Source organism: Heterodontus francisci, chromosome 27 (assembly GCF_036365525.1).
Source record: "Heterodontus francisci isolate sHetFra1 chromosome 27, sHetFra1.hap1, whole genome shotgun sequence".
Lineage (NCBI taxonomy): Eukaryota > Metazoa > Chordata > Chondrichthyes > Heterodontiformes > Heterodontidae > Heterodontus > Heterodontus francisci.
This window is the reverse complement of record NC_090397.1, coordinates 69,508,406-69,536,216: the sequence shown is the minus strand read 5'-3', so window position 1 is coordinate 69,536,216 and position 27,811 is coordinate 69,508,406. Positions and strand designations below refer to the sequence as shown.

The 27,811-nt window shown below is 44.1% G+C and overlaps 1 protein-coding gene across 6 annotated transcripts in view; it reads left to right on the top strand.

Annotated features, from left to right (window-relative positions):
• Positions 1–27,811, top strand: part of frmd4a (FERM domain containing 4A) — a 688,700-nt gene that overhangs the window by 537,692 nt on the left and 123,197 nt on the right. For all 6 annotated transcript variants that reach the window (XM_068059571.1, XM_068059569.1, XM_068059567.1 and 3 more), the window contains exons 5-7: positions 8,339–8,423; positions 23,726–23,782; positions 27,125–27,147. In XM_068059571.1, coding sequence (XP_067915672.1) covers positions 8,339–8,423; positions 23,726–23,782; positions 27,125–27,147 — 165 coding nt within the window. The remainder of the gene's footprint in view (positions 1–8,338; positions 8,424–23,725; positions 23,783–27,124; positions 27,148–27,811) is intronic.

The window sequence follows — 27,811 nt, the reverse complement described above, 5'->3', positions numbered from 1 at the left end:
TAGGTAATGAAGCTGGACAAGTGGATGAAGTACCAGTGGGTGACCATTTTGGAGACAGCGACCATAGTACATTTAGATTTAGCATTATTATGTAAAAGGTCAAAGATAAAACAGGAGTAAAAGTTCTAAATTGGGGGAAGGCAAATTTTACGAAACTGAGAGGTGATCTGGCGAAAGTGGACTGAATACAGCTACTTGAGGGAAAATCAGTGGCAAACCAGTGGGAGGCATTGAAAAGCGAGATTCTGTAGGCAGAGTGTAGGCATGTCCCCACAAAGATAAAGGGTGGCTGTGCCAAATCTAGAGCCCCCTGGTTATCTAGAAGCATACAGGGTAAGATAAAGCAGAAAAAGAAAGCTTATGACAGTCACAAAAATCTTAATACTTCAGAAAGCTTTGAGGAGTATAGAAAGTGCAGGGGTGAAGTAAAAAGGAAATTAGGAAAGCAAAGAGAGGACATGAACAAATATTGGCAGGTAAAATCAAGGAAAACCCAAAGATGTTTTATCAGTACATTAAGAGCAAGAGGATATCTAAGGAAAGGGTAGGGCCTATCAGAGATGTACAAAGGAACTTATGCATGTATGCAGAAGATGTGGGCAGGGTTCTTAATGAGTACTTTGGCCCTGTCTTCACAAAGGAGATGTATGATGCAGACATTGTAGTTAAAGAGGAGGAGTGTGAAATATTAGATACAATAAGCATAATGAGAGAGGACGTAAAGGGTCTGGTATCCCTGAAAGTGGATAAATCACCAGGGCCGGGTGGATTGTATCCCAGGCCGTTAAAGGAAGTCAGGGAGGAAATAGTGGATGCTCTGAGGATCATTTTCAAATCCTCACTAGATACAGGCGCGATACCAGAGGATTGGAGACCTGCAAACTTGTACCATTGTTTAAAAAGGGTGCAAGGGATAGGCCAAATAATTATAGGCTGGTCAGTCTGACCTCGTGGTGGGCTAATTATGAGAATCAATTCTGTGAGATAGGATAAACTGTCACTTAGAAAGGTATGGATTAATCAGGGATAGTCAGCATGGATTTGTTAAGGCAAGATCGTGTCATTCTTGCGTTGGCAGGCTGTGACTAGTGGGGTACTGCAGGGATCAGTGCTTGGGCCCCAGCTGTTCACAATATATATCAATGATTTGGATTTGGGGACCGAATGTAGTATTTCCAATTTCGCAGATGACACAAAACTAGGTGGGAATGTTATGAGGAAGATGCAAAGTGGCTTCCAGGGGATTTGGAAAGACCTGAATGAGTGGGCAAGAACATGGCAGATAGAATATAATGTGGAAAAATGTGAGGTTATCCACTTTGGTAGGAGGAATAGATGTGCAAAGTATTTCTTAATTGGTAAGAGATTATAAAGTGTAGATGTACAAAGGGACCTGGGTGTCCTTGTCAATAAGTCACTGAAATCTAACATGCAGGTGCAGCAAGCAATTAGGAAGTCTAATGGTATGTTAGCCTTTTTAGCAAGAGGATTTGAGTAAAGGAGTAGTGAAGTCTTGCTTCAATTGTATAGAACCTTTGTTAGACTGCACCTGGAGTACTGTGTGCAGTTTTGGTCCCCTTACCTTAGGAGGGATATTATTGCCATAGAGGGAGCGCAATGAAGGTTCACCAGACTTGTTCCCAGGATGACGGGACTGGTTTATGAAGAGAGATTAGGGAAACTGGGCCTGTATTCTCTAGAGTTTTGAAGAATGAGAGGTGATCTCATTGAAACCTTCAAAATACTTAAAGAGATAGACAGGGTAGATGCAGGTAAGATGTTTCTCCTGGTTGGGGAGTCTAGAACCAGGGGATACAATTTCAAAATAAGGGGGAAGCCACTTAGGACAGAGATGAAGAGAAATTTCTTTACTCAGAGTGTTGTAAATCTTTGGAATTCTCTACCCCAAGGGCTGTGGAAGCTCAGTCATTGAGTATGTTTAAAGCAAAGATTGACAGATTTCTAAATACAAATGACATAAGGGGATATGGGGATAGTGTGGGAAAAAGGCATTGAACTGGATGATCAGCCATGATCATATTGAGTGGCGGAGCAGGCTCGATGGGCTGAATGGCCTACTCCTGCTCCTATGCTCCTGTGTTCTTACTAACTTAATCAAATTTCTTGAGGAAATAACAAGGACAATTGATGAGGGTAATGCAGTGGATGTTGGCTACGTGGATTTTAGTAAGGCATTTGACAAGGTCCTACATAGCAGACAGGTCAGAAAAGTAAAAGCCCGTGGCATTCTGGGGAATGTGGCAAGTTGGATCCAAAATTGGCTCAGTGACAGGAAACAAAGGGATGTCAACGGATGTTTTTGAGAATGGAAAGCAATTTCCAGTGGCGTTCCACAGGGCTCAGAGTGGGGTCCTGTGCTTTTGTGATACATATTAATGATTGGACTTAAATTTGGGAGCCATGATTGGGAAATTTGCAGATGACACAAAGATTGGCCATGGAGTTGCTAGTGAAGAGGATCGCTGTAGTCTCCAGAATGATACCAATGGCTTGTTTGAGTGGGTGGAAAAATGGCAAATGGAATTCAACTTGGAGAAGTGTGAGGTAATGCATTTGGGGAGGGCAAACAAAGCAAGGGAATACACAATAAACAGGAAGATATTGAGAGGGGTAGAAGAAGAGAGAGACCTTGGAGTGCATGCCCACAGGTCTCTGAAGATGGCAGGACAGGTGGATAGAGTGGTGAAAAAGGCAAATGGCATGCTTTCCTTTATTGGCTGAGGTATAGAATACAAAAGCAGGGATGTAATGCTGGAACTGTATAAAATGCTGGTTAGGCCACAGCTGGAGTATTGCATACAGTTCTGGTCACCACATTACAGGAAGGACATAATAGCTCTGGAGAGAGTACAGACGATATTTACAAGAATGTTGCCAGGGCTTGGAAATTGCAGCTGTGAGGAAAGATTGGATAGGCTAAGGTTGTTTTCCTTAGAACAGAGGAGGCTGAGGAGTGAGTTAATTGAGGTGTACAAAATTATGAGAGCCCGAGATAGAGTAGACAGGAAGGACCTGTTTCCCCAGCGGAGAGGTCAGTTACAGGGGGCACAGATTTAAGGTGATTGGTAGAAGGATTAGAGGGGACATGAGGAAAATCTTTTTCACCCAGAGGGTGGTGGGTGTCTGGAATTCGCTGCCCGGATCAGTGGTGGAGGCAGAAACCCTCAACTCATTTAAAAGGTATCTGGACATGCACCTGAAGTGCTGTAACCTGCAAGGCTACGGACCAGGTGCTGGAAGGTGGGATTAGATTTGGCAGCTAGTTTTTTCGGCCAGTACAGACACGATGGGCTGAATGGCCTCTTTCTGTGCCATAACTTTTCTATGGTCCTATGGTTATCAAAAGCATTTTGTTTTAAACCTTTACACAGGGTAAATGTAACATATTGCAGTAGCAAAGATAAACCCCACCTCTATAGTTCACAGTGCAATTTAAGATCTTTGCATGGACTTCCACAGACTGACCAAATGAAGTACTTCTTAACTTTGGTTGAATTCTCTCCCCTGGTTCAGGAGGTACAGTCAGACCTCATTGTCAGAGAGGTTTCCATGCCTGTTTGTGAAGATGACACTGAGACTAGGATGCTTTGGTGGAGACTGTTTATTGCTTGCCACAGAACTTACTTCTCCACTTCTGACAACACCCAGCCAGTGCTGGCTGGCTCTTTATATACACACATTGAGTACACTTTACTAAGCAACACCCAACCCAATGTTCACCCTATTACCTTCAACTACTAGGTATTTAACATCCGTTAACAGAATTTATTAGACGCTAACGCTCATTGTTACAAACTTATGCTAGCCAGTGAATTTGTTTGTAGCCATTGAGAGTTCATCTCACTGATGATTCAGCTATTGGCCCAACACTAGTGTTGAGCCTAGGATCAGGAAGAAAGTTTGTTATAAAGACAAGGGTGCAATAGCAAAGTTTGTTACAACAATGATCAACTGTGTACAGCATTTAAATTCTAAGTGGGCCAGGTTATACCTTGCTGCAAAAGTGCCAAAAATAACATGGGACAGTTACAGAGACTAGGGTCTGGTACATATTGCTGGTGAGGGAAGTGTTTCAGATGGGGAACCCGGAAGCCCAGTTTTCCCCGCATGCTATGAAGTTTTAATTCCACATCGTGCATTTTTTCTCTTTGAAAGTCAGCCTGATTGACAGGTTTGGCTTCCAGTCAGGCGGGGAGGATGGCAGAGGAGGTAGGCTTGATTCCCGCCTCTGGGGAGGCAGGGGGTTGATCCCTAATCCCAGAGGTCTTTGTATAGTTGGGGGGGAGGGTTGGGATATGATGGGGGGTGGGGGTGGGGGAGCGGGGAGCATTCCTGCTCCTCCTGGCCCACAAGCAGTGCTGTAAAGGCACTTACCTTCTCCCTAAAGCTGTCCTCACCTCTCTTCAGCTGTCATTTTCCTGAGGCCCGGAAAACTCAGCCAACCAGAGTTAAACCTGTAAAGCAGGTTAAATCAGAGGCTGCCAGTCTCATTAAAATATTTAAATAGCCACTTCCTGGGAGTGGGTTGGTCGGGTTTAAGATTTTAAAATTTTAACATCAGATCTGACCCCTACCCACCCGCTTTTGCGGTTTAAATTCAGCCCCAGAATCCGGCTAGGTCTCTGTCGACGTCTCTCTCCATCGTGCACTGCTTTGTTCCTGCAGCACTCTCCAAATCAATCATTGTCTGACCACACTCATAGAATCAGCTAAGTTACTGAGACTGCACACTGAGGATGTTGGTGATGCAAATCACTGAATCTCAGGCTGAACAAGCCAGGGGCTCGAGAAGTTCTTTGCCTTCACATTCATTTGACCAGATAAGTCTGACTGTGCCAGAATAAATTACTAGCATCCTCCAGTAGTTTCTAAGCGACCCAGACAGCATTGGAAAAATTTACAGGATTTGTCACATGGCGCCATACCTTGCGATAGATCAGTTGACCTAGTTGTAACTCAGCAATCGGGCATTCCGATGCCTTTGCATTATGTAAGAGCAAAATCTGAGTGGTTTCTAACTTTATCTTGAGGCTAGGATTTGAAATTGCCATCTGATTGTACTACATATAAAAAAACTCTTAATTTATCAGGCAGTTTGTATTATTTTTGCTGCAGTGTATGGATACTCCTCTCCATTCATTTCACATTGGCATCAGTGAACAAGAGTTCCTGGATTCTTCAGTGTATAATTGTGATGTGTTTACATAAAGAATATAAGTAACAGGAGCTGGAGTTGGCCATTTGGCCCCTTGAGCCTGCTCTACCATTCAGGAAGATCATGGCTGATGTCCCATCTGAACTCTACTTTCCCATCTGATTCCCATTTGACACTGTTAGAGATCTTTGCCTTGAATAAACTCAATGCCTGAGCATCCACAGATCTCTGGGGTAGAGAACTCCAAAGATTCACAACCCTCTGAATGAAGAAATTCCTCCTCATCTCAGTCCTAAATGGCCAACCCCTTATCCTCTGACTGTGTTCTCTCGTTCTGGACTCTCCAACCCCGGGGATACAGCTTCTCAGCACCTAATACAAATGCAAAATACTGCAGATGCTAAAAATCCGAAATAAAAACAGAAAATGCTGGACAACATTCCGCAACAGGTCAGACATCATCTGTGGTGAGAGAAACAGAGGTAACATTTCAGGTCGGTGGATTTTTGTCAGTTCTGATGAAATGTCATCGACCTGAAAAGATAACTCTGTTTCTCTCTGCACATATTTTTTTTCATTTGTTCATGGGATTTGAGCATTGCTGGCAAGGTCAGCATTTATTATCCATTCCTAATTGCCCTTGAGAAGGTGGTGGTGAGCTGCCTTCTTGAACTGCTGCAGTCCTGGGGTATAGGTACACCACAGTGCTGTTAGGGAGGGAATTCCAGGATTTTGGCCCAGCAACAGTGAAGGAACGGCGATATAGTTCCAAGTCAGGATGGTGTGTGACTTGGAGGGGAACTTGCATGTATTCTGATGCTGCCAGACATGCTGAGTATTTCCAGCATTTTCTGTTTTTATTTCTCTCAGCACCTATCCTGTCAATGAGGCTACTTCTCATTCTGCTAAACTCCTGTAGATGCCCATTCTACTCAGTCTCTCCCCATTGGACAACCCTCTCATCGGGATTACCAGGAGAATCACAACACATGGAGTTTCAAGTGTGAAAGAAATTCTGTTAAACATCATGGTGCTAATTCTGTAATCCCACAGGAAGCCATGCTCAGAGTGAGTGCGGGTCAGAGAATGGGTCTACATTGCTGAAGGAGCAACCCTGACCTTCAATCTTTTGGAGCACATCTCCCCAGCTCGAATTGCAGAATTCCCTCTAGTATAATTAGAAGGAATTGTCAAGACAGCAGAAAAATAAACAGTGGTGATGCTAAGTGTTGTCTGAGCAGGCTGAGAATAATTGATGGGAAGTTGATTGTAGAAGCTGTCAATTATTTGATGTACCCTCAACATAGCCAAGTTTAAAGCAGCTGTTAACTCTCAGTTTGGTCATTACTGCTGTAGAATTTTAAGTATTTGACCCTCGTTCTATCAACCTGAGAGTTTATGGAGTTCTTACTCCCGCCAAATATCATATGACATTTTTACAATGTTAATAAAAACCCCACCACAACTTATACATGTATATAACATTTTGGAGATATAACGTACACACAGATATATATAAGATATGTTTTGAGCCTTGTCCATCATGACTCAGTTTGTTAGCAGATCAACTGTGGCTCAGTTGGTTACTTTCTCATCTCTGAGTCAGAGACTCAGTTTGTTGCAGAGACGTGGGTACTAAAGCCAAGGCTGACAATCCAGTGCAGTACTGAGGGAGTGCTGTGCTGTCAGAGGTACTCTCTTTTAGATGAGTTGTTAAACCAAGGCCCCATCTGCTCTCTTTGGTGAATGTAAAAGCTCCCATGGCACAATTTGGAAGAAGAGCAGAAGAGTTATCCTTGGTGTTCTGGCCAATATGTACCCCTCAATCAACACCAAGTCATTATCAGATCGTTGTTTGTGGGAGCTCGCTATGTACAAATTGGCTGCTGTATTTCCTACATTATAACAGTGACTACACTTCACAATTACTTCATTGGCTGTAAAGAACATTGGAACGTCCAGTGGTCGTGAAAGGTGCTATAGAAATGCAAGTCTTTCTTTTTCTTTGTAAAAACACCAACAAATCACAATCCTGCATCCATCCATCAAAGGAGGGAGAAAAGGCAGTCATTAGCCTGCAGTGGATCTTAGGATATGGCCAACAACAATTAGCAAAGAATTGACCTCAGGGTGTGTCTATTTACAGGAATTAGACTTTGTGGCCTTAAAGGAAATAGCGTGCATTTTTATAGCAGTTTATCACATCTTCAGGCTGTCCTGAAATGGTTTACATCCAACAGCTTGCTTTTGAGGTTTCAGCCACTGTCATAATATGGGCAAAGGCAGCTGCCAATTTGCACAGAATGAGCTCCCACAGACAACCAATGAACGAATGAGCAAACAGTCTCTTTTTGATGGTGCTGGCTGAGGGAGGAATGTTGTCCAGTACTCTTAAAGAGGCTCTGGCAGTGGAATCGTGATTGTGAGTACATGGTGTAATGCTCCTATCCTTATGAAAACAGGCTCTCCCCGCACCCCACCCCGGCCAACTGACTGTGAGCAAGGTCAGGGGAGATCTGCTGGTCTAAAATAAAGGTAGAAACTACAGCTCAAACCTTTCAGATGTAACCACTCAGCAAAACGTCTGTTATATTCAATACAAGAACAGTATTTCCCCTTTCAGATACGTTTTCCATTATGACATTACCAAAGAATTCACCTGCAGTCTGCTAAGTAACAAGTTAGGTCAGAGTGACATCGTATTACTCTCAGCTTAAAAAACATGGTTTAAATTATGCTGCACGAAAGGGATGGGCTGGTTCAACCGAACAACACTCAGCCTTCAGGGATGTACATGATATTGATAAACACACAGCTTTACGTTACATTGTGATTAAACAAGAATTATGTCTACACTTGGAAGTATTCATTTATTTTTCACCAAAATACAACTCAGATTGGGACCATTGCCAGTTTTAGACATCCTCAATAGTCTCTTCTGTTCTCCTCGAGCATTCCTGGCCAGGTTGAGATGTCTTTAATCAAAAGCCAAGGGTGTAAGTCAGTTGGTTAGTCAATATGACTCCAGTCTTCAAAGACAGTCTAATTCGTTGATAGAAAAATCTTGAGAAATGGAAAGTACAATATGAAAGATTTAATAAGAGATTTTGAAGGAAAAGATCATTTCATGATGTTTATACTGAGCTCTTAATTCTTTTGCAGGTTCTACATCGAAAGCATTGCTTACTTGAAGGACAATGCTACCATTGAGCTTTTCTTTCTAAATGCAAAGTCTTGTATCTATAAGGTAAGAATGTGTCTCAGCACTAATATGTGTGCCAATTTCTCTTATAATACTGAGTAAACTAGGTGAAGATCAATACTGGAGGACCCACAGAAAGTGACAAGATTGCAAGTGAAGTATGGAATATGGTGGCATAGTGTTTATATAACTGGGCTAGTAATCCAGAGGCCTAGACTAATGATCCAGAGATATGGGCCGGAATTTTACACCCCCCGGGCGGAGTGGGCTGGTGGCGGGGTGGGGGAGGGGCATAAAATTGAGTGGGAGGCAGGCTTGCTGTTCCTGACACCTTCCCGCCTGCACTGCAATTTTACAAGGGGCAGCGGTGGTGAGAAACAGCCCGTTAATGACTTTAAGTGGCCAATTAACTGCCACTTAAGGGCCTCCTCCCGCCACCACAGGTATTTTACCAGCGGCAAGTGGGCAGCTCAGGCCCCAGAAGGCCGCCCCCAAAGCCCAACTGCCCCCACTGAAATAAAATCCCACACCCCCACCCCCCCCGCCCCACTACCCAACCAAACCCCCCCCCTTGCCTCCCGGGGCCCAGCCAATTGTCCCTGGCAAGGCCCTAAAAACTTACCTTGTTTCCGGGGCTATCATCCTTCTTGCTGCTGCAGCTGGGTGCAGTCCCAGCAGTGGCCAGCGCTCCCAGTGGCACTGCTGAGACTGAGAGCTGACGGCCCGCTGATTGGCCAAAAGCTCCATTTGGCAGGACCTCCTGCCTCAGAGGAGCGGAAGTCCCACCCAAGACCAATTAAGGGCCTGGGGAGCAAAAAATCCCTGCCTGGCTCCCCAGGCCTGGTGGAGGCAGGCTTGCCCCAACTTTTTGGCCAGTGGGCGGGCCCTCCCACCCAACGTAAAATGACAGCCATGAGTTCAAATCCCAACACAGAACCTAGAGAATTTAATTCAGTTAATAATTAAATCTGGAATGAAAAGCTGGTATCAGTAATGGTGATGATGCAACCATTGGATTGTCATAAAACCTATCTGATTCACTAATGTCCTTTAGGGAAGGAAATCTGCCATTCTTACCTGGTCTGGCCTACATGTGACTCCAGACCCACAGCAATGTGGTTGACTCTTAACTGCCCTCTGAAATGAGCTAGCAAGGCACTCATTTATACTCAAGAAGGCAGTTCACTACTGCATTCTCATGAGCAATTTGGGATGGGCAATAAATGCTGACTTAGCCAGTGGCGCCCACATCCCACGAATGAATTTTAAAAAACGACATTTGGTGCTTAAATGAGACTCAGCTGGGGCTTAAAGCCAGCAGAGTATGGGAGTTGCAGAGTTTTGAGGCCCAGGAAGGATTGCGTTGGAGTAACAGATGATTCAATGAGTTCTCAGTTCAGCACAGAGAGGAAGAGTACTTTGATTGGCATATTCAGTGATCTGGAGAAGACTGGGAAGTTCAGACAAGTGACACCATTGTACCAAACGAAAACAATAAATGAGATGATCTAATTATAATCGTAGAATAGTCAGAAATGCATTTTACCCTGACAAAAAGCCATAATCCAACTTGCTTTATCAACTTGCTGTGCTAATTCACAGCACCAACCCTTGGTGTTCCTGCACTCTGCACCAAAGTGTAGTAAGACCTCAGTGCATGTACGTGGCACCTTTCTGCCGCCAGACACGATGATCAGATGGTGAAGCAGAGCAGGGCTAAAGTGATTCTTCAGTGGGAGGAGGAGTCAGAGCACAAATCATAGAGTCATTACGGCACAGAAGGAGGCCATTTGCCCATCGAGTCATCCTGAAGCATGCTTGTACATCTCCTGGTTCCCAGTTGTAGAGCAGTGTAGGTGGAGAGCTGGAAGCAGATAGGCTGCACTTCTGCTTGGATTGGGAAGTGCATAATACAGGACGATGCAGAGCAAAGAGAAGGAAGGACTGGGTAGCTGAGGGAGTTTGAATGTGGTACATTCAGTTCTGTAAAATGAGTGCACACTGATAGGATGCAGAATTGTTCTCTCTGATGGCTGCAAGGATCCCATGCGAAATGATTTTTCACACAGTCCATTGCAGATTGACCCATAAACATAAATATGCCTTTCTTACTCAGGTCACAGGATGGGGGTGGTGGTGGCGGTGCGGGGGAGGATTAAAAACTGTTACTGTGGTGAAGAAGGGTGCCCTTGTGTAGTTAGAGTTAAGGGGAGTTGTCGGAGCAGAGCAGACCGAGGTCGGAATGGGGAAAAGGCAATGACAGAGACCTGGAGTATTCAGTAAATGGCGTATCGGCTGCCTTTCCCAACTCCTGCTAGTTAGATAGGAACGCGCACTGTTCCTCCACTAACATTGAAATAACATTCTGAGAATCCTGCGCCATTTCAGGAACTTGTGTCCAGAGCACTGAAATAGGCATAGCGTTACTGAGCATTAACAGCTCATGCTGTCGAGAGCAGGCACAATTCCAAACTCCCACGTTGTATAGATTCCTGATCTGAACCATCCCTGTCACTTACTGCCACTCAACTGTGAAGGACGTAACTTATTTTTTAATCATTCATGGGATGTGGACATAGCTGGCGAGGCAAACATTTATTGTCCATCCCTAATTACCCTTGAGAAGGTGGTGGTGAGCTGCCTTCTTGAACTGCTGCAGTCCATGTGGGGTAGGCACACCCACAGTGCTGTTAGAAAGGGGGTTCCAGGATTTTGACCCAGCAACAGTAAAGGAACGACAATATAGTTCCAAGTCAGGATGGTGTGTGACTTGGAGGGGAATTTGCAGGTGGTGGTGTTCCCGTATAACTGCTGCCCTTGTCCTTCTAGTTGATAAAGGTCGCGGGTTTGGAAGGTGCTGTCGAAGGAGCCTTAGTGAATTGCTGCAGTGCATCTTGTAGACGGTACACACTGCTGCTACTGTGCGTCGGTGGTGTAGGGAGTGAACGTTTGTGGATGGGGTGCCAAACAAGCGGGCTGCTATGTCCTGGATGGTGTTGAGCTTCTCGAGTGTTGTTGGAGCTGCACCCATCCAGGCAAGCGGAGAGTATTCCATCACACTCCTGACATGTGCCGTATAGATGGTGGACAGGCATTGGGGAGTCAGGAGGTGAATTACTCGCCTCAGAATCCCCAGCCTTTGACCTGCTCTTGTAGCCACAGCATTTATTGGCTGGTGCAGTTCAGTTTCTGGTCAATGGTAACCCCCCAGGATGTTGATGGTGGGAGTTTCAGCGATGGTAATGCTGTTGAACATTAAGGGGAGATGGTTAGATTCTCTCTTGTTTGAGATGTGCATTGCCTAGTACTTATGTGGTGCGAATGTTGCATGGTCACCCTCAGATGGTTCTTGATCACTCAGAAGTGGCTGGCTCACAGGTGTTTGTCAGGGCAGGGGTGGGGGGGGGAAGTCATTGAAGAAAGAAATCATAGAAATTTATGGCACAGAAGGAGGTCATTCAACCCACCATTCAACTGAACTGCCAACCAAAACAGAGCTATCCAACCCAATCCCACATTCCGGCTCTTGGTCCATAGCCCTGTTGGTTTCGGCATTTCAAATGTGATTCCAAGTACTTTTTAAATATTTCTGCCTCTGTTACCCATTCAGGCAGTGAGTTCCAGTCCCCCACCACCCTCTGGGTGAAAACATTTCTCTTTGACTCCCCTCTAATCCTTCTGCCATTTACTTTAAATCTATGCCCCTGGTTATTGATCTCTCTGCTAAGGGAAATAGGTCCTTCCTATCCACTCTATCTAGGCCCAGCATAATTTTTTCAAATTCATTTCATGGGATGTGAGCATCATTGGCAAGGCCAACATTTATTGCCCATCCCTAACTGCCCTTGAGAAGGTACTGGTGAGCCGCCTTCTTGAGCCACTGCAGTCCAGCTACACCTCAATTAAATCCTCCTCAGCCTCCTCTGTTCCAAAGAAAGCAACTCCAGCCTATCCAATCTTTACACATAGCTAGAATTTTCCATTCCTGACAACATCCTTATAAATCTCCCCGATACCCTCTCTAGTGTGATTACATCCTTCCTGTAATATGGTGCCAGAACTGTACGCAGTACTCCAACTGTGACCAAATTATAGTTTTATACAGTTCTTGCATAACCTCCCTGCTCTTATGTTCTCTGCTTCAACTACTAAAGGCAAGTATCCCATATGCCTTCTTAACCACCTGTCCAGCTACCTTCAGGGATCTCTGGACATGCACTCCAAGGTCCCTCTGTTCCTCTACACCTCTCAGTATCCTACCATTTATTGTGTATCCCTTTGCCCTCTCAGAATGCATTACCTCACACTTCTCCAGATTGAATTCTATTTGCCACTTGTTCTCCCATGGGTTTCCTATCTAGCAAGTCAGGTTAAAATTGCCCCCCAGGTGTAGGTTATGTTACACCAGAATGCAATGTGAATGTGAGTCTACCACAGTCAGATAGCTGGCCAGAATCGCGAAATATGAGAAAAACCTCACGGGTGAGGCAATATAAGGCAGTCCCAGCTCACAGAACACTCTTCAAACATGAGTCAATGCCTTCAGGAAAAGACATAAAACTGGGAAAACTTTGGGGAGAAAAGCAATCCTGAGTGTGGGAATGAACAGCAAGCTGTTGTGTGCAATGGTTGCAGTGATAATTTCACATATGTCTTATAGGCCTACCATGAAAATCAGCAAGTATTTGTGACCCAGAATGCTATCTGCGCTGACAGCCACTATCAAATAAACTTTGATCCAAAGTGCAATCAAATTACCCCCATAAAGTTCACGATGCAAATCATTTTCATGTTCAAAATGATACCCTGGGGACATTTCAAGACAGTAATCTAATCTTGTGAGTTTGATTTAGGATATCTGAATTTCTGGATTAGAATCTGATAATCACTCCAGGTATCCATTGTTCTCTTGTGTACACAGCTAAAGTTATAGATGCAACTTGAGTGTTCACATGAAAGAGGTATGTTCAATGCTAATCATTTCCCTGCCTCCTCCCTCTCCCCCACAATGTAAGCATTTTTCAGGAAAGCAAAGATTTATGTGAAGTGAGGAACGCTGCAGTGTAATAGTGCTGGTACACAACAGCGCAGAACATGGAACAGTGTCCCGGGGTGTCACTTTCTGTTGGGTTTTATGTCTGGTTTATGGCTGCAGTGTCTGGAAACCTTGCTAACAAATTAATCAATTTCTTAAACAGAAATCCATTTTCTCTACTTACTTCTGTGTCTTCCAAGGTGGGTGAATTATTTATTGAGTTCTCAATGATTTCACCATCAGCAAAGCTAGCACCAGAACTCCGATCCCACCCACTCCCTTTCCCCTCTTACTCCGATCTCTTGCCTTTCCCTTATCCCGCACCCTGTCTGGTCCGGGGTTTGACATTCCCAAGCAAATGCTGGGAGTTGAACCTGTCACTGTAGCTGTTTTACAAGAATGGTTCCAGGGATGAGAGACTTCAGTTATGTGGATAGATTGGAGAAGCTGGGGCTGTTCTCCTTGGAGAAGAGAATATTGAGAGAAGATTTGATAGAGGTGTAGAGATCATGAGTGGTCTAGACAGAGTAGATCGAGGGAAACTGTTCTCATTGCCGGAAGGATTGAGAATCAGAGGATGTAGATTTAAGGTGATTGGCAAAAGAACTAGCAGCAATATGAGGAAAACCTCTTTTACACAGTTAGTGGTTAGGATCTGGAATGCACTGCCTGAGAGTGTGGTGGTGACAGATTCAATCGTGGCTTTCAGAAGAGTATTGGATAAGCCCCTGAAGAGAAAAGAAATTGCAGGGCTACAGGGAAAAGGCAGGAGAATTAGGCAATTAAACTGCTCTTGCAGAAAGCCAGAGAGTCATTTACAGCATAGAAGGAGGCCATTCAGCCCGTCAAGTTGACGGAGCAATCCTGTCAGTTCCACTCCCCCGCTCGATCCCTGTAGTCCTGTCAGTTTATTCCCTTCAAGTGCCCATCCAATTTCCTTTTGAAATCATTGATCGTCTCTGCTTCCATCGCCCCTTGTAGACAGCGAGTTCCAGGTCATTACCACTCACTGTATAAAAAAGTTCTTCCTCACATTTCCCCCTGCATTTCTTGCCCAAAGCCTTCAATCTGTTGTTACAACCAGGTGAGGAAGGGATCTAGGGCTCCACCCTTGGCCTTTTCCTGGTTTGGCCGTAACAGGGTTTAACTTTTAAAAACACAGTGTTTTTAACTTTCCCACAGTGAGTCCTTGCTCACTGCTCTCCAATTGTAATTGTAAAGGAATCAACCAGACAGGTTTTCTTAGGTTTAAACAAGAAAGGTGTAAGTTTATTAACCTTAAAACTCTAACTCAGTTAAAACTACTAAAAATACGCAATACGACCACGCTAGCATGCATACGCGATAAACACACATACACAAATAGATACAGAGGAGGAGAAAGAATTAAAGGGGGAAAGGTTTGAAGTAGTAGATGGAATTCAGTTACTGGTTTTGGGTTTGATGTAAAGTCTTTGCAGTTCTCATTGGGGCCCAGTGCACACTTTCAAACTTGTTTCACTGGTACCAGAAGGCTGCAGGGCTGTTCTGTCTTGAGTCTTAAGTTTGTTTCCGTGGGTCCCTGGTACTTTGCGTGAAATAGAGAGAGGCCTTGCTTCTCTTTGGTCTTCAAATGCAGTCTGATCCAAAACTTTACTGTGAGCAAAGTTCAATTAATTCCCAGGTTGGCCAGCAGGTTAGTCATGTGACTAGCTCTTTATTTGAAACAGCATCGCCTGCGAAGTTTGCTGATTCTTCAGAGCTTACCAGATACACTTATTGGTGGGGGGGGGGGGGGTGGGGGTGAATGCTAGTTCTTACACAGACAATGACTCTCATGTCTTTTGATCATCACTATTGACAAAATCCATCTGGCTAATTGAATCAGGGAGTACTCCCATCGTCTCTGCATACAACTATCTTTTAGAATGCAAATGTGCAGCCATGTTTTCAGCCACTGCTCTGTGGTCTTTTTAAAACAAGTTATGTTCAATGTCCAATAAGCATTCAAATAGTGTTCCGTGTGCCGAAATTAATATGTTTCCATTTGGCAGGTGTGGTTTCCATCACACTGTGTTCCTTAACCCTTGTACCATTAGTTAATGGGAACAGTTTTTCCTTGTCTAACTTTTCTAAGTCTGTCATAATCTTGTACACCTTTATTAAATCTCTCCTCAATCTCCTTTGCTACAGGGAGAACAACCCCAGCTCTTCCAACCTGACCTTGTAACTAACTAAAATCCCTCATCCCTGGAACCATTCTGGTAAATCTCTTCTGCACCTCTCAAGGTCCCTCACATCCTTCCTAAAGTGTGGTGACCAGAACTGGATGCAATACTCCAGTTGGGGCCTAACCAGAGCTTTATAAAGGTTCATCATAACTTCCCAGTTTCTGTACTGAATACCTCTATTTATGAAGCCCAAGACCCCATAGGCTTTCTTAACCACTCTCTCAATATGTCCTGCCACCTTCAAAGATCGATGCACATGTACCCCCAGATCCCTCTGTTCCTGCACACTCTTTAGAACTATGCCATTAAGCCTGTATTGCCTCTCCCTATTCCTTCTGCCAAAATGCAGCACCTCACACTTGTCAGTATTAAGTTCCATCTGCCACTTGTCTGTCGGCATAGAAACAATAGGCCAAATGGCCGCCTTGTATGCTGTAGCCATACCCTGATTCCATGTTGCTAAACCTTTGAACTTGACATCCCCCAGTCACTGCTTTTTGACACCAGAGCCTAGGTTACCCAAACTGTGTTGAACTGTGTAAAATGAGTCGATCATGCCAGTGATAAAATAGTGCCAATTGGACAAGCTAACCTCAGCAGTCTATGCAAAAGGGGGAAAGTAACATGAAGCAGTGAAAGAAATGTGAATAAATTAATTACAATCTGAAGACCAGACAAAAGTGGTGTTTATTCAAAAAACCTGATTTCAATTAAGTGTAGAGTGCAGCAGACAGTTAGATTTCATAATGTGACATTGCTGCTGAAATCAAATGCCAACTTTACTGATGATTTTTCCACATCAATTGCCTTTTTTCTATTTATGTTTCTCGAAGAAAAATCATTCTTGTTGGAGGGGTGATGGTGGCGTAGTGGTAATGTCACTGAACTAGTAATCCAGAGGCTCAGGCTAATGCCCTGGGGACAAGGGTTCACATTCAATTAATTAATAAATTGATTTAACTAATAAAGATCTGGAAGCTAGTTTCAGTAATGGTGCTATGAAACTATTGTTGATTGTCATAAAAACCCATCTGGTTCACTAATGTGCTTTAGGGAAGGAAATCAGCTGTCCTTACCTAGTCTGGTCTACATGTGACTCCAGACCCACAGTAATGTGGTTGACTCTTAACTGCCCTCTGAAATGGCCCAGCAAACCACTCAGTTCAAGGGCAATTAGGGATGGGCAACAAATGCTGGCCTTGCCAGCGATGCCCACATCCCATGAAAGAATAAAAAGTTGATTAAGAGAGTGTAACTAAATATTCAGAGATAAACTGTAACTCTCCAGACACTGCTTCATTTGTCATCCAATCTTATCCCCTCTCCTGAAGGCAATAGTTCCTCCAGAGGTAAAGTTCCACAGCACAGGGGCTGCCAGTGCTTTTACCCAGTTGGCCAGTTTTGCTAGATTATTGATGAGACATTAAACGGAGTCAACGTCTGCCCTTTCAGATTGACATAATGGCACAAATGCTTGGTGTCCTGGCCAATATTTATCCCTCAATCAACATCACAAAAACAGATTTTCTGGTCATTATGTCATTGCTGTTTGTGGGAGCTTGCTGTGTACAAATGGTGAGGTGAGAGTGACTGTCCTTGACATCAAGACAGCATTTGACTGAGTGTGGCATCAAGGACCCCTAGCCAAATGGAAGTCAATGGGAATCAAAGGGAAAACTCTCCGCTGGCTGGAGTCATACCAAGCACAAAGGAAGATGGTTTTGGTTGTTGGAGACCAATCATCTCAGCCCCAGGGCATTATTGCAGGAATTCCTCAGGGTAGTGCCCTAGGCCCAGCTATCTTCAGCTGCTGCATCAATGACCTTCCTTCAATCACAAGGTCAGAAGTGGGGATGTTCGCTGATGATTACAACATTCGCAACTCCTCAGATATTGAAGCAGTTCGTGCAGAAATGCAGCAAGACCTGGATAATATCCAGGCTTGGGCTGATAAGTGGCAAGTAACATTCGCACCACACAAGTGCCAAGCAATGACCATCTCCAACAAGAGAGAATCCAACCATCTCCCCTTGACATTCAATTACATTACTATCGCTGAATCTTCCACCATCAACATCCTGGGGGATACCACTGACCAGAAACTTAACTGGACCAGCTACATAACTACTGTGGTTACACGAACAGGTCAGAGGCTGGGAATTCTGCAGTGAGTAACTGACCTCCTGACTCCCCAAAGCCTGTCCCTCATCTACAAGGTGCAAGTCAGGAGTGTGATGGAATACTCTCCACTTGACTGGATGGGTGCAGCTCCAACAACACTCAAGAAGTTTGACACCATCCAGGACAAAACAGCTACTTGATGGGCAGCCATCCACCACCTTCAACATTCAGTCCCTCCACCACTGATGCACAGTTGCAGCAGTGTGTACCATCTACAAGATGCACTGCAGCAATGCACCAAGGTTCCTTCAACAGCACCTTCCAAACCCGTGACCTCTACTCCCTAGAAGGACAAGGGCAGCAGATGCATGGGAACACCAACACCTGCAAGTTCCCCTCCAGTCACACACCGTCCTGACTTGGAACTATATCACCGTTCCTTCACTGTCATTGGGTCAAAATCCTGGAACTCTCTGCCTAACAGTACTGTGGGTGTAATCGCATCACATGGACTGTAGCGGTGCAAGAAGACGGCTCACCACCACCTTCTCCAGGGCAATTAAGGATTGGCAGTAAATGCTGGCCTAGCCAGTGATGCCCACATCCCATGAATGAATATTTTTTTTTAAATTAGCTGCCACGTTTCCCACATTACAACAATGACCATACTTTAAAAGTGCTTCATTGGCTGTAAAGTATTTTGGAATGTCCTGAGATCGCTGAAGGTGCTTTATCAATGCAAGTTTACTTTCTCTTCGGGAAATGCAGTGTAGTGATATTGGACAGCTATATCAGGGAAGAGCAACAGAAATCTGTTTTTGCAGAACTTTTAAAATGGTTAACTTAGAACCTTTCTGCACCATTGTTGTTTAACCACGTAATGTGACAGCAGCCACTGTGTCCGTTTGGGGTCTCACAGAATTACATATTACTAAATACTGCATACAGTTGTATTTTATAGCACTGGTTGACACAAACTGGATTTTATTTTTGCTCAGTCTGAAATAACAGCAATTGTCAGCCAGCAGTAAAAGATCTTGGCAAATTGATGGAAACTTCATGTGTAATCCCAGAGGCAGAATTGTGCTGTGTTAAGCCTGCTGATGCAAAGCTTTGGTCTCCTCCCAGAGAAACTAGAACCAAGAAACTCCAGATGTTGCACCCTATTTCAAAACTATCCACACTGCAAAATTACAAATGACACAGTGACGACCTTTTCCAAGGACCACTGAGAATGACGTTGAAGGGCAAGGATCAAACGATTTAGTGGATTTGTAGAGATTTACTACAGTACTTAGATGAGGGACTTCAGTAATGTGGAGAGAGTCGAGAAACTGAGGTTGTTCTTAGCAGAGAAGATGAACGAGTGATTTGTTAGAGACACTCAATATTTAGCAGTTCCGATGCTAGAAATAGGGAGTACCAGTTTCCACTGGCAGGAGGGTCAGTAAGTAGAGGATTATTTAAGATAATTGGCAAATGAACAGAGGGGAGATGAAGAGAATTTATTTTATGCAGCGAGTTGTTGTGATCTGGAACACACTGCATGAAAGGGAAGCAGTAACTTTCAAAAGAGAATCGGATTACACTTGTAAAGGAAAAGTTTGCAGGACTTGTGGGGATAGGGCAGGAGAGTGGGACTAATTGGGTACTTTTTAATCATTCGTGGGATGTGGGCATCGCTGGCAAGGCCAGCATTTATTGCCCATCCCTAATTGCCCTTGAAAAGGTGATGGTGAACCACTGCAGTCCATGTGGTGTCGGTACACCCACAGTGCAATAAGGGAGGGTGTTCCAGGGTTTTGACCCAGCGACAGTGAAGGAACGGCGATATAGTTCCAAGTCAGGATGGTGTGTGGCTTGGAGGGGAACTTGCAGGTGGTGGTGTTCCCATGCATCTGCTGCCCTTGTCCTTCTTGGTGGTAGTGGTCACAGGTTTGGAAGGTGCTGTCACCTCACATTCACAGTTTGGGTACATCTGCACATGCAGAGGGTGATTAGCTCTCTCTTTAACCATTACTTTGCCTGGCCTGCAAGTGCTTGATGATGGCATGAGAAAATCCCTCTGATTGTTCATTGTAGCGACTTTGTAAATGTAGTTGTGAAAATCACCATTGGTATTTCTACCAGTTCAAACCCATTCACAATGTTGTAATAAATGCTGAACAGGAAATCTGCATAGATTCATTCACGGTGTCACTATAAACTCATTTATGACGTTACTACAAACATTGAAAGAGCTGGCACTGACTTGATGGGCCAAATGGCCTCCTTCCTTGTTGTACTATTCCAAGATCTGATGAAGCTGATTTTCACTGTGACCGAAGCAAAATTTATCCGAAGAGTGGAAAACATTTAACTTGATGAGTGTAAAAATTCGCCAAAATAAATCTGAAAACCTGAATTATTGGAACTGCAGAACTTTGACCAAAATTGCCTCATCTCCAAGTTTGTGGTTGTGGATTCATTTTGTTCCTCGAAAAGTGAAGCAATTCCCTTTTGAAAAGGAATAAGAGCAGATCTGGTGCCGACTGAGATCAATTGGCAGCCAAAGAAAATAAGTCTGAGTATAGATGCAAACAGGGCTTGGCCATGAGCATTCAAACACTAGTTAAACATTAATGTTGAAAAGCTAACTATCTTCTCAGCTCCTTGCTGATAAGAAAATGATTAAAAATCAGGTTTAAATAATTCACAAACAATCCATTGGAGTGCTCAGGAACTTTTCAAACTTTACATCGTGCTTCAGTTGTATTGTAGCCAAAATGGTGTGACTTGTGCAAATTGGCACAATTTGTGTCCATTTGAAGGCAAAACAGTGTTTCGGAGTGCTGGCCTGTACGAGAGTGGATTTTTAGGGATGTAGATCGAAGATGTTTAACTCTTTAGCCCAGTTACTGCAATCTGCAAATCCACTTGTTCACTCTGGGAGCACTGGGATATGAACAGTGTTCCAGGCCAATTCGTAATCGGTTTAGAACTCTGCACAAGCAGCTGCCAGCTGCCAAACTTTTCTGTTTGAAGGATCCTTTGGAAATATTGGCAGGCTCCCATCATGGGGCAGCAATTTTCCAAGTGCTGCTGGGTCGGGAGCGGTGCGGACACGATTCGAAATTCATGGTCCCGGAGGTTGTGTCCGGAACCCGCATCGCCAGGACAGTCTGCAGTCTTCACTGTGAGGGCAGCAGGGAGGGAACGGAGGAAGCCTCTGACCTCCAGTTAGGGGCCCATTAAGCTCATTGAGGAGCTCGTTATGGGGCCTGGGTGGGGAGGGTGGGGTCGTCATGGCAGTTTGCAGTGAGGATTCCAGCAAACCCGACCAGTCCGGTTCATGATAGTGCACAGTTGTCAGGCTCGGAGCTGGCAGGCAGCAGCTGGGAGGGATTGCCCTGTGAGGAAAGATTAAATAGACAACCCTTTATTCTCTGGAGATTAGAAGAATTGAGAGGTGATCTCATTCAAGCAATCACAATTCTCACAGGGATCGACAGGGTATGTGCAGGAAGGAGGTATCCCCTGGTTGGTGAGTCTAGAACCAGGGGACACAGTCTCAGAATAAGGGGCAGGCCATTTAGGACTTGGATGAGGAGGAATTCCTTCACTCAGAGGGTGGTGACTCTTTGGAATTCTTTACCCCAGAGGGCTGTGGAGATTCTGTCATTGAGCATGTTCAAGACAGAGATCGATAGTTTTCTAGATATTAAAGACTATGGGGATAGTACAGGAAAATGGTGTTGAAGTAGAAGATCAGCCATGATCTCATTGAATGACGAAGTGAGCACAAAGGGCTGAATGGCCTACTCTTGCTCCTATTTCTTATGTTCTTAAATGTCTTGGGCCCATGGGAATCTCCCGCCAGGCTCAGCACAGTTTTTTTTGTATTATGGAAGCGTTGTCTCCCCCCATTATATTCCGTGGGTCCTCCATGGAGCCGCCTGCTCTCTGCGGCACAGAAGCGGCAGGCCCCATCATGGCTGCCGGCCGCCTTTGCTGCTCCTACTCTGCAGGTAGCTCCCGCCTCCTGCAGATGCTCGGCACCACTGATTGGACGCTGAGTTCAACTTCTGCCCAATTGCAGCATTAACATTTGACAATCGGGTGGCGTTGGCGACACAGCTGAGGCGCAGGGACGGGACCCGCAAATCATCTTGGTGTCAAGTTCCCGACCCCATTTTGAAATTTCAGCCCGTGGTGTCTGACAGGACAGGAATATGGGTCACAGAGTGGACAGTATAGTGTTATGGCCCAATCTCCCATCCGCAGCTACTGCCAGTTAACCAGGCTGGGAACAGACCATCTCAGAATTAACTCTAAATTTATTCTGCTGGGTGAAGTCAGCATACAATGCAGAGGGAGTTTGCAGGTTTGAACTGGCCCAGTCTGCTCGGCTGCTGCCAGTAGCAGCACAGTGCCAGAGGCAACAGTAGGAGGGGAGGACAAATCCCCAAGGGATGTAACTGTCCATGTACACATACAGGCATTTGAAAGTCACGAGCTTGGACTTTCTTTTCTGGCTGCGAGTCCCTCTCTCATGGCTGGCGATGGTCGATATAGAACAGCCATCGTGAGGTGGGAGGGGGAATCACAAGCCCTTTGGCAGAGAGAGCAGAGACAGCTTCCAAGCCCGCAGCACTGGTGTGTTCCCAGAGGCTTTCTCAGCTGGGCGTCACCATCTCCTGTGAAGTGCCTTGGGGACGTTTTTCTACATTAGAAGTGCTTTATAAATGCAAGCTATTGTTGTTGTAGCTGTAACTCTGCCTCACCTCAGCACTTTGATGGAGTTTAGACTATAATGTTAAACGCTATCGATCTGCCAGAACAGCATCTCTATCAGAAATCAGAAAGTATGGGTGCGAACAGGCAGGTCAAGGATATTATTTTGTGTGACTGTTTTTACTGACACGAGGGACAATGTCCATCAAAGTGTAGATGACTATTTTGGTCATGTTGCTGCACTAACCAATTCAGCAAAAGCACGAAGCATTGACTAAACCTTATCGTCCTGACAACTGACCATTTCAATGATTATCACAAGAAAAACACAAGCCTTCAGTTGACTATCATCTGGTTGATATTTCATTGAATCAGTGCTGGGGGAATTTGGGTGCTCCCCCCATCCACCCTTGGTCAGGTCTGTCCAGAATTATTGACCGTACACTGTGCCACAGCTCGTCTGTTTAAAGGGAAAAGCGCCTGGAGTGGTTGTTAATTAAATCAGAGTAATGAAAGAACAATCCTTTGCCTTGTCCTTTATATCTCAGCCTATGATAATGGCAGGGGCCAGCTTTGGGGTGGTTGAGGTCAGGGAGAGGTGAATGAACCCTACTTGGCTAGATCACGTGGGAAACTTATGAATGTTGCTTCATGCAAAGAGCACTGGCATTTCGTGGGCAGTTGACTGGCCACGGATACGAAGTAAAAAGTACGGAAGTCAAGAGATTACAGATAGGATAACTTTGCTGTAAAGTCACCCAATGAGACTTATGCTGCCGAGTGGGATGTGGGATGGGAATTTGTGCTTTAGCCACAACATTTCCGCATGAGTGTTGTTGAATTGCTGCTTGCTCTTTGTAGAGGGACTAATCGATGTGCAAAACCCTCTCTTGTAGGAATGAGGTTGACTCCCGTGGCCTCATATTGTTGGCTGGCAAAGCCTGTCAAACGAGTCTGTGAAGTTTTAAAATCCGGGAATCGTTCCTTTTTCCACGGATTTTTAACAGATTGAGTGAAAGGGGATCCCTCTGAAACGTAGTAGAATTTCACTCAACTCCTTGCATCAATTGTTGAACTACTATCAGCTTTCACAGCTGAGCCCCTTTTTATTCAGAATGAAAAGATTCTTTGAAGCATGGCAGCTGTGAAAGATTGCAGCAGGGGATGGGCTTGTAAAACCTGCTCCATTAAGCAGCAAGTGCAACAAGGAAGCTGGTCTTCTCAAGTCACTCGTTGAATTTAACTTTCGTTGTTAATTTCTCTGACAGGAACTGATTGAAGTTGACACTGAGGCCATTTTTGAATTGGCAGCATATATACTGCAGGTAAGAACATTAAAGCTTAGTCTTTGTGTAGTCTTGCCATGCAAAGTTTGCAATGTGTTCTGATGTGAGCGACACATTAAAAAAAAGTGGTGAATCAGAATACCTTTGTGCTGGTGCTATCGGGATTGTTAAAATCAAAGTTATGTCCAGCATAAATAACATTGTGGAGTGTATCGATGGAGTTCCTTACTGTAGTAAAATTGCAGCTCCGGTTTGCACTCAGTGCTGGAATTAACTTTGTAGCCTTCAGAGAAGCAGATGGTGAAAGTTCACAATTGCATCGGAAAGGTTGTGCACACTCTGCACTCAGTCTTCAAATGCAGTGTAACTCTGCAACCCAGTGCAAAACAGTGCAATGCCCTTTGAATAACTGGATCTTACAGTTTAATTATTGTTTTCTTTATCCCCCTGTTTTGCATTTGTTGGTATAATCTAATGAAGTAAAGGCAGGCGAAGCCTCATGGAACCACTAACATTCTGGTTGATGCACTCGAAAGAAATCTCAGCAAACATACCTGCTCCCAAAACTCAGAAATTAATTACAGTAGGTTTATGGATCTGGCAAGACAGCGTTTGTCTTAGAATTGTTATTATCAAGTGATTCTTCTCTTAAACCTTCTGTTAAAAGGGAAGTACAGTGGATAATCAGTCGTAATTTAAGTGATTAATATCCAAAAGCTCAACATCAGTGTAATTGGAACAATTCAATTCCTAACCAAGAAGGGAAGTTGTTCACTTCACAGAGCAACTTGGAGTAATGACTTGTTGAGCACTCCACCTTTAAATGCAATTGCTGGTTCCCATCAAACATCAACAGAAAAGGTGCACAAGTGTATCTTTTAATTAATGGTTTTAAATTTGTTAACAAGCAAACATGTTAATGTATCTGCTGAGATTTAAAGACTGAAGCAGTTTAAGCTCTTGACAATATCTTTTTGGGTTCTCAAACAACATACTTTCTAATAACTTATTGTATTGTAGGGGCAGACTTCCATTTCTCACACCTGTTGCTGGAAGATGAACACTTATTTCTCTAAAAGTTCCTGCAGCTCCCCTAATTGAGAATTTTGAGTTGCATTCTATAGGTCTTACTATATAATAACACAAGTATTTGGCCCCTCTTTCACCACAATTTCTCAGATGCTAAGATCCTGAGTGTGAATACAATGGCAGAGCTGAATCCAGGGGAGATTGCAAGATAGATTTGAATGAAAAAAAATCTTTCAACCCCCTTTAATATCACCCTGTCAGAATACCAGCCCTACCATCTTCCCATTCCAGCAGCTAGCAGCTTCTTAAATCAGCCCAATATCCTGGCCTGAATCACTCATCCTGGCAACTGTTCCAGCTGTTAATCCCCTCTGTGTAAAGAAATACTAACAGGCCTTTAATAGTAACTTGTGCTGCACTAACAAACCAGTGCCCCTCTGTCTCGCTGCTTTGCTGTTGCGACAAGTATTGTTTCAAGTTTACTTCCTCTATTACTGAGATATGACCAAAGATCCATTCTTAAGACATTTGTTCTGGAGCCAGTTTATCCAGTTGTTCCTTAAAGTCCGTCCTTCTGACACTAGGGGTCAGACTCGTTACTTGTCCTTCTCAAGACCCCATCTGCCGTGGCAATCAGAATTGGTTGCAGTACTGCAAACATTGCCTGACTAGCGCAGTCCACATATTCAGCATCACTTCTGGACCTGTATCATAACTCGCACCAAACTCCATTCACCCCTTATCCCTTGTGCTCGCTGACCTACATTGGCTTGCAGCCCAGTAACATCTCAATTTTAAAATTCTCATCCATGTTTTCAAATCCCTCCCTATCTCTGTAATCTCCTCCAGTCCCACAACCCCCCAAGATTTCTGCACACCTCTAATTCTGGCCTTTTGCTCATCCCGATTTTAATCGCTCCACCATTGGCGTCTGAGCCTTCAACTGCCAAGGCTCTCAGCTCTGGAACTCCCTCCCTAAATCTCTCCACCTCTCTACCTCTCTCTCCACTTTTAAAATCTACCTCTTTGGCCAAGCTTTTGGTCATCTGCCCTAACATCTCCTTATGTGGTTCGATGTCACATTTTATTTGATCATGGCCCTGTGAAACGCTTTGCGGTCTTTTACTATGTTAAAGGTGCTATGTACATGCAGGTGGTTGTTGTTGCAATAAAAGCCTATTCACTTTGGAGCCTGCCCCAGACGCACCTTGACCAGTTTTTCAGTGATTAATTCACAGCAGGTTCACATGATTTTCATGTACTGGTTTGTACTTCTATTGCCCAGCCAGTCTGATGGCCAGAAACACTCACCACTTTCTTACATTAAGATTGCACGTGGAGTTTCTTTTCCGTTCTGGTCACAACCCTGTGATACGATCAGAGATTTTGGTGGTTAGCTGCCCACAAAGTCTGAGAGAGACATGGACCACATGGGACTTAAGGAATGGAGAGTGAAACACTGACTTAAAAACATCACTGTGCAATAAGAATTCAGAAAGATCACTTTCACTGATTGCATTGGCGAGAGGTTAAAGCAGAATATGCAACTACTAAATAAGAAAGGGTTAAATTCAATGAATGTTTCACAACAAAGGGATGAGAAGAATGAGGAAATGCATGGAAGGGATCAGATACTGTAGAAAGTTTCCCAAAGCACTTTTCTCGTGACCCAACTGAGGAGTGGATGAGGAAGTTAAGTTTCACAGAAACCACATTCCTCCACAACTGCCTCACCCAAACATCCCATCAGAACGGATCTCACATATCTGAAATCTTTTGAAAATCTCCCTGAGCACACATGTATCTATCATTACAGTTTATCTTTTTTTTAAACTTCTATCTCACTGTCATACCGAAACAAAGACATTTAATTTGGGAAATCATGGAAGGGCTGAGCCTAGTTCCTGCACTCCAAGGCAGCTAGACTAATGCAATTAAACCAACAGTGCTCAATCTTAGTAAATATGCACCTAATTAAATGCATCTTTTAAGTCACAATCACCTAACTCTGTGAATGTTGTTCCATTGCATGTATCATAGAATAAAAGATACCAGAATGTTTTAGTGATGTTGGAGTCTGCAAGCATTGATCATGGGGTAAACAATTGGATGTTGAGTGCAGAGTACTAGAGGGCTAGGGCTGCAATCACTTCCTGAAAGGTGGAGTGTCTCATATAAGTATCTGAACACTGAATGCTCGGGATTTGGCCAGCAATAGTAAGGAAACACAGCAAGAAACCCAAGGCCTAGGCCAGTGCAGGTACTTTTGCGATATCCCAGGAATTGCATGGAAACGTTCCATATTTATAAAAAAACAACTAATTGACGGTCTATTCTCTTCATCCTTTGCAGGAAGCGAAAGGAGATTATTCAAGGTAAGTTTGAATAAAACGTTTTGCACGTGATCCTTGATAGATTACACAACACTTTGTGACTATTTGCTAAACTGAGTGTGCTCTTCAACCATCTGTCTTCAGCCAACACATTTATACAGCTTTATGTGAGAAAATACACAGCCTGTTGTTTTCTATTAATGTTGACTGCCGAAATTAAGTGGCTGTGATGGAGTTGTCTTCTTTCATTAAGGTTTGAGATGCAGCACTGCTTCTCTTCCTTTGCTGCAGTGTCATTATTTGTTAGTGCCACAAAGAGCACATGCATACCTTCTTCGTGTTTGCTGGGATTGTCTAAGAAAACTTCAGTTTGACAAAGTACCACAGAAAATGCTGGTTAAAAACACTGAGGCTTGTGAATTAGGAGGGCCAATGTCCAATTGGATAAAACATTGGCTTAAGGACAGAAAACAGTAAGTCATGGTAATTGGTTGTTTTTCAGACTGGAGGATGGTAGACAGTGGTGTTCCCTAAAGGTCAGAGCTAGGACCACTGCGTTTTTTGATATACATAAATGACTTGGATATTGAACTTCAGAGTAAAAATTCAAAATTTGCTGAACTTGGACATATGGCAGTCAGTGAGGATCATCCAAATCGACTGCAACAAGACATAGATAGGCTAGCAGAATGGGCAGACAAGTGGC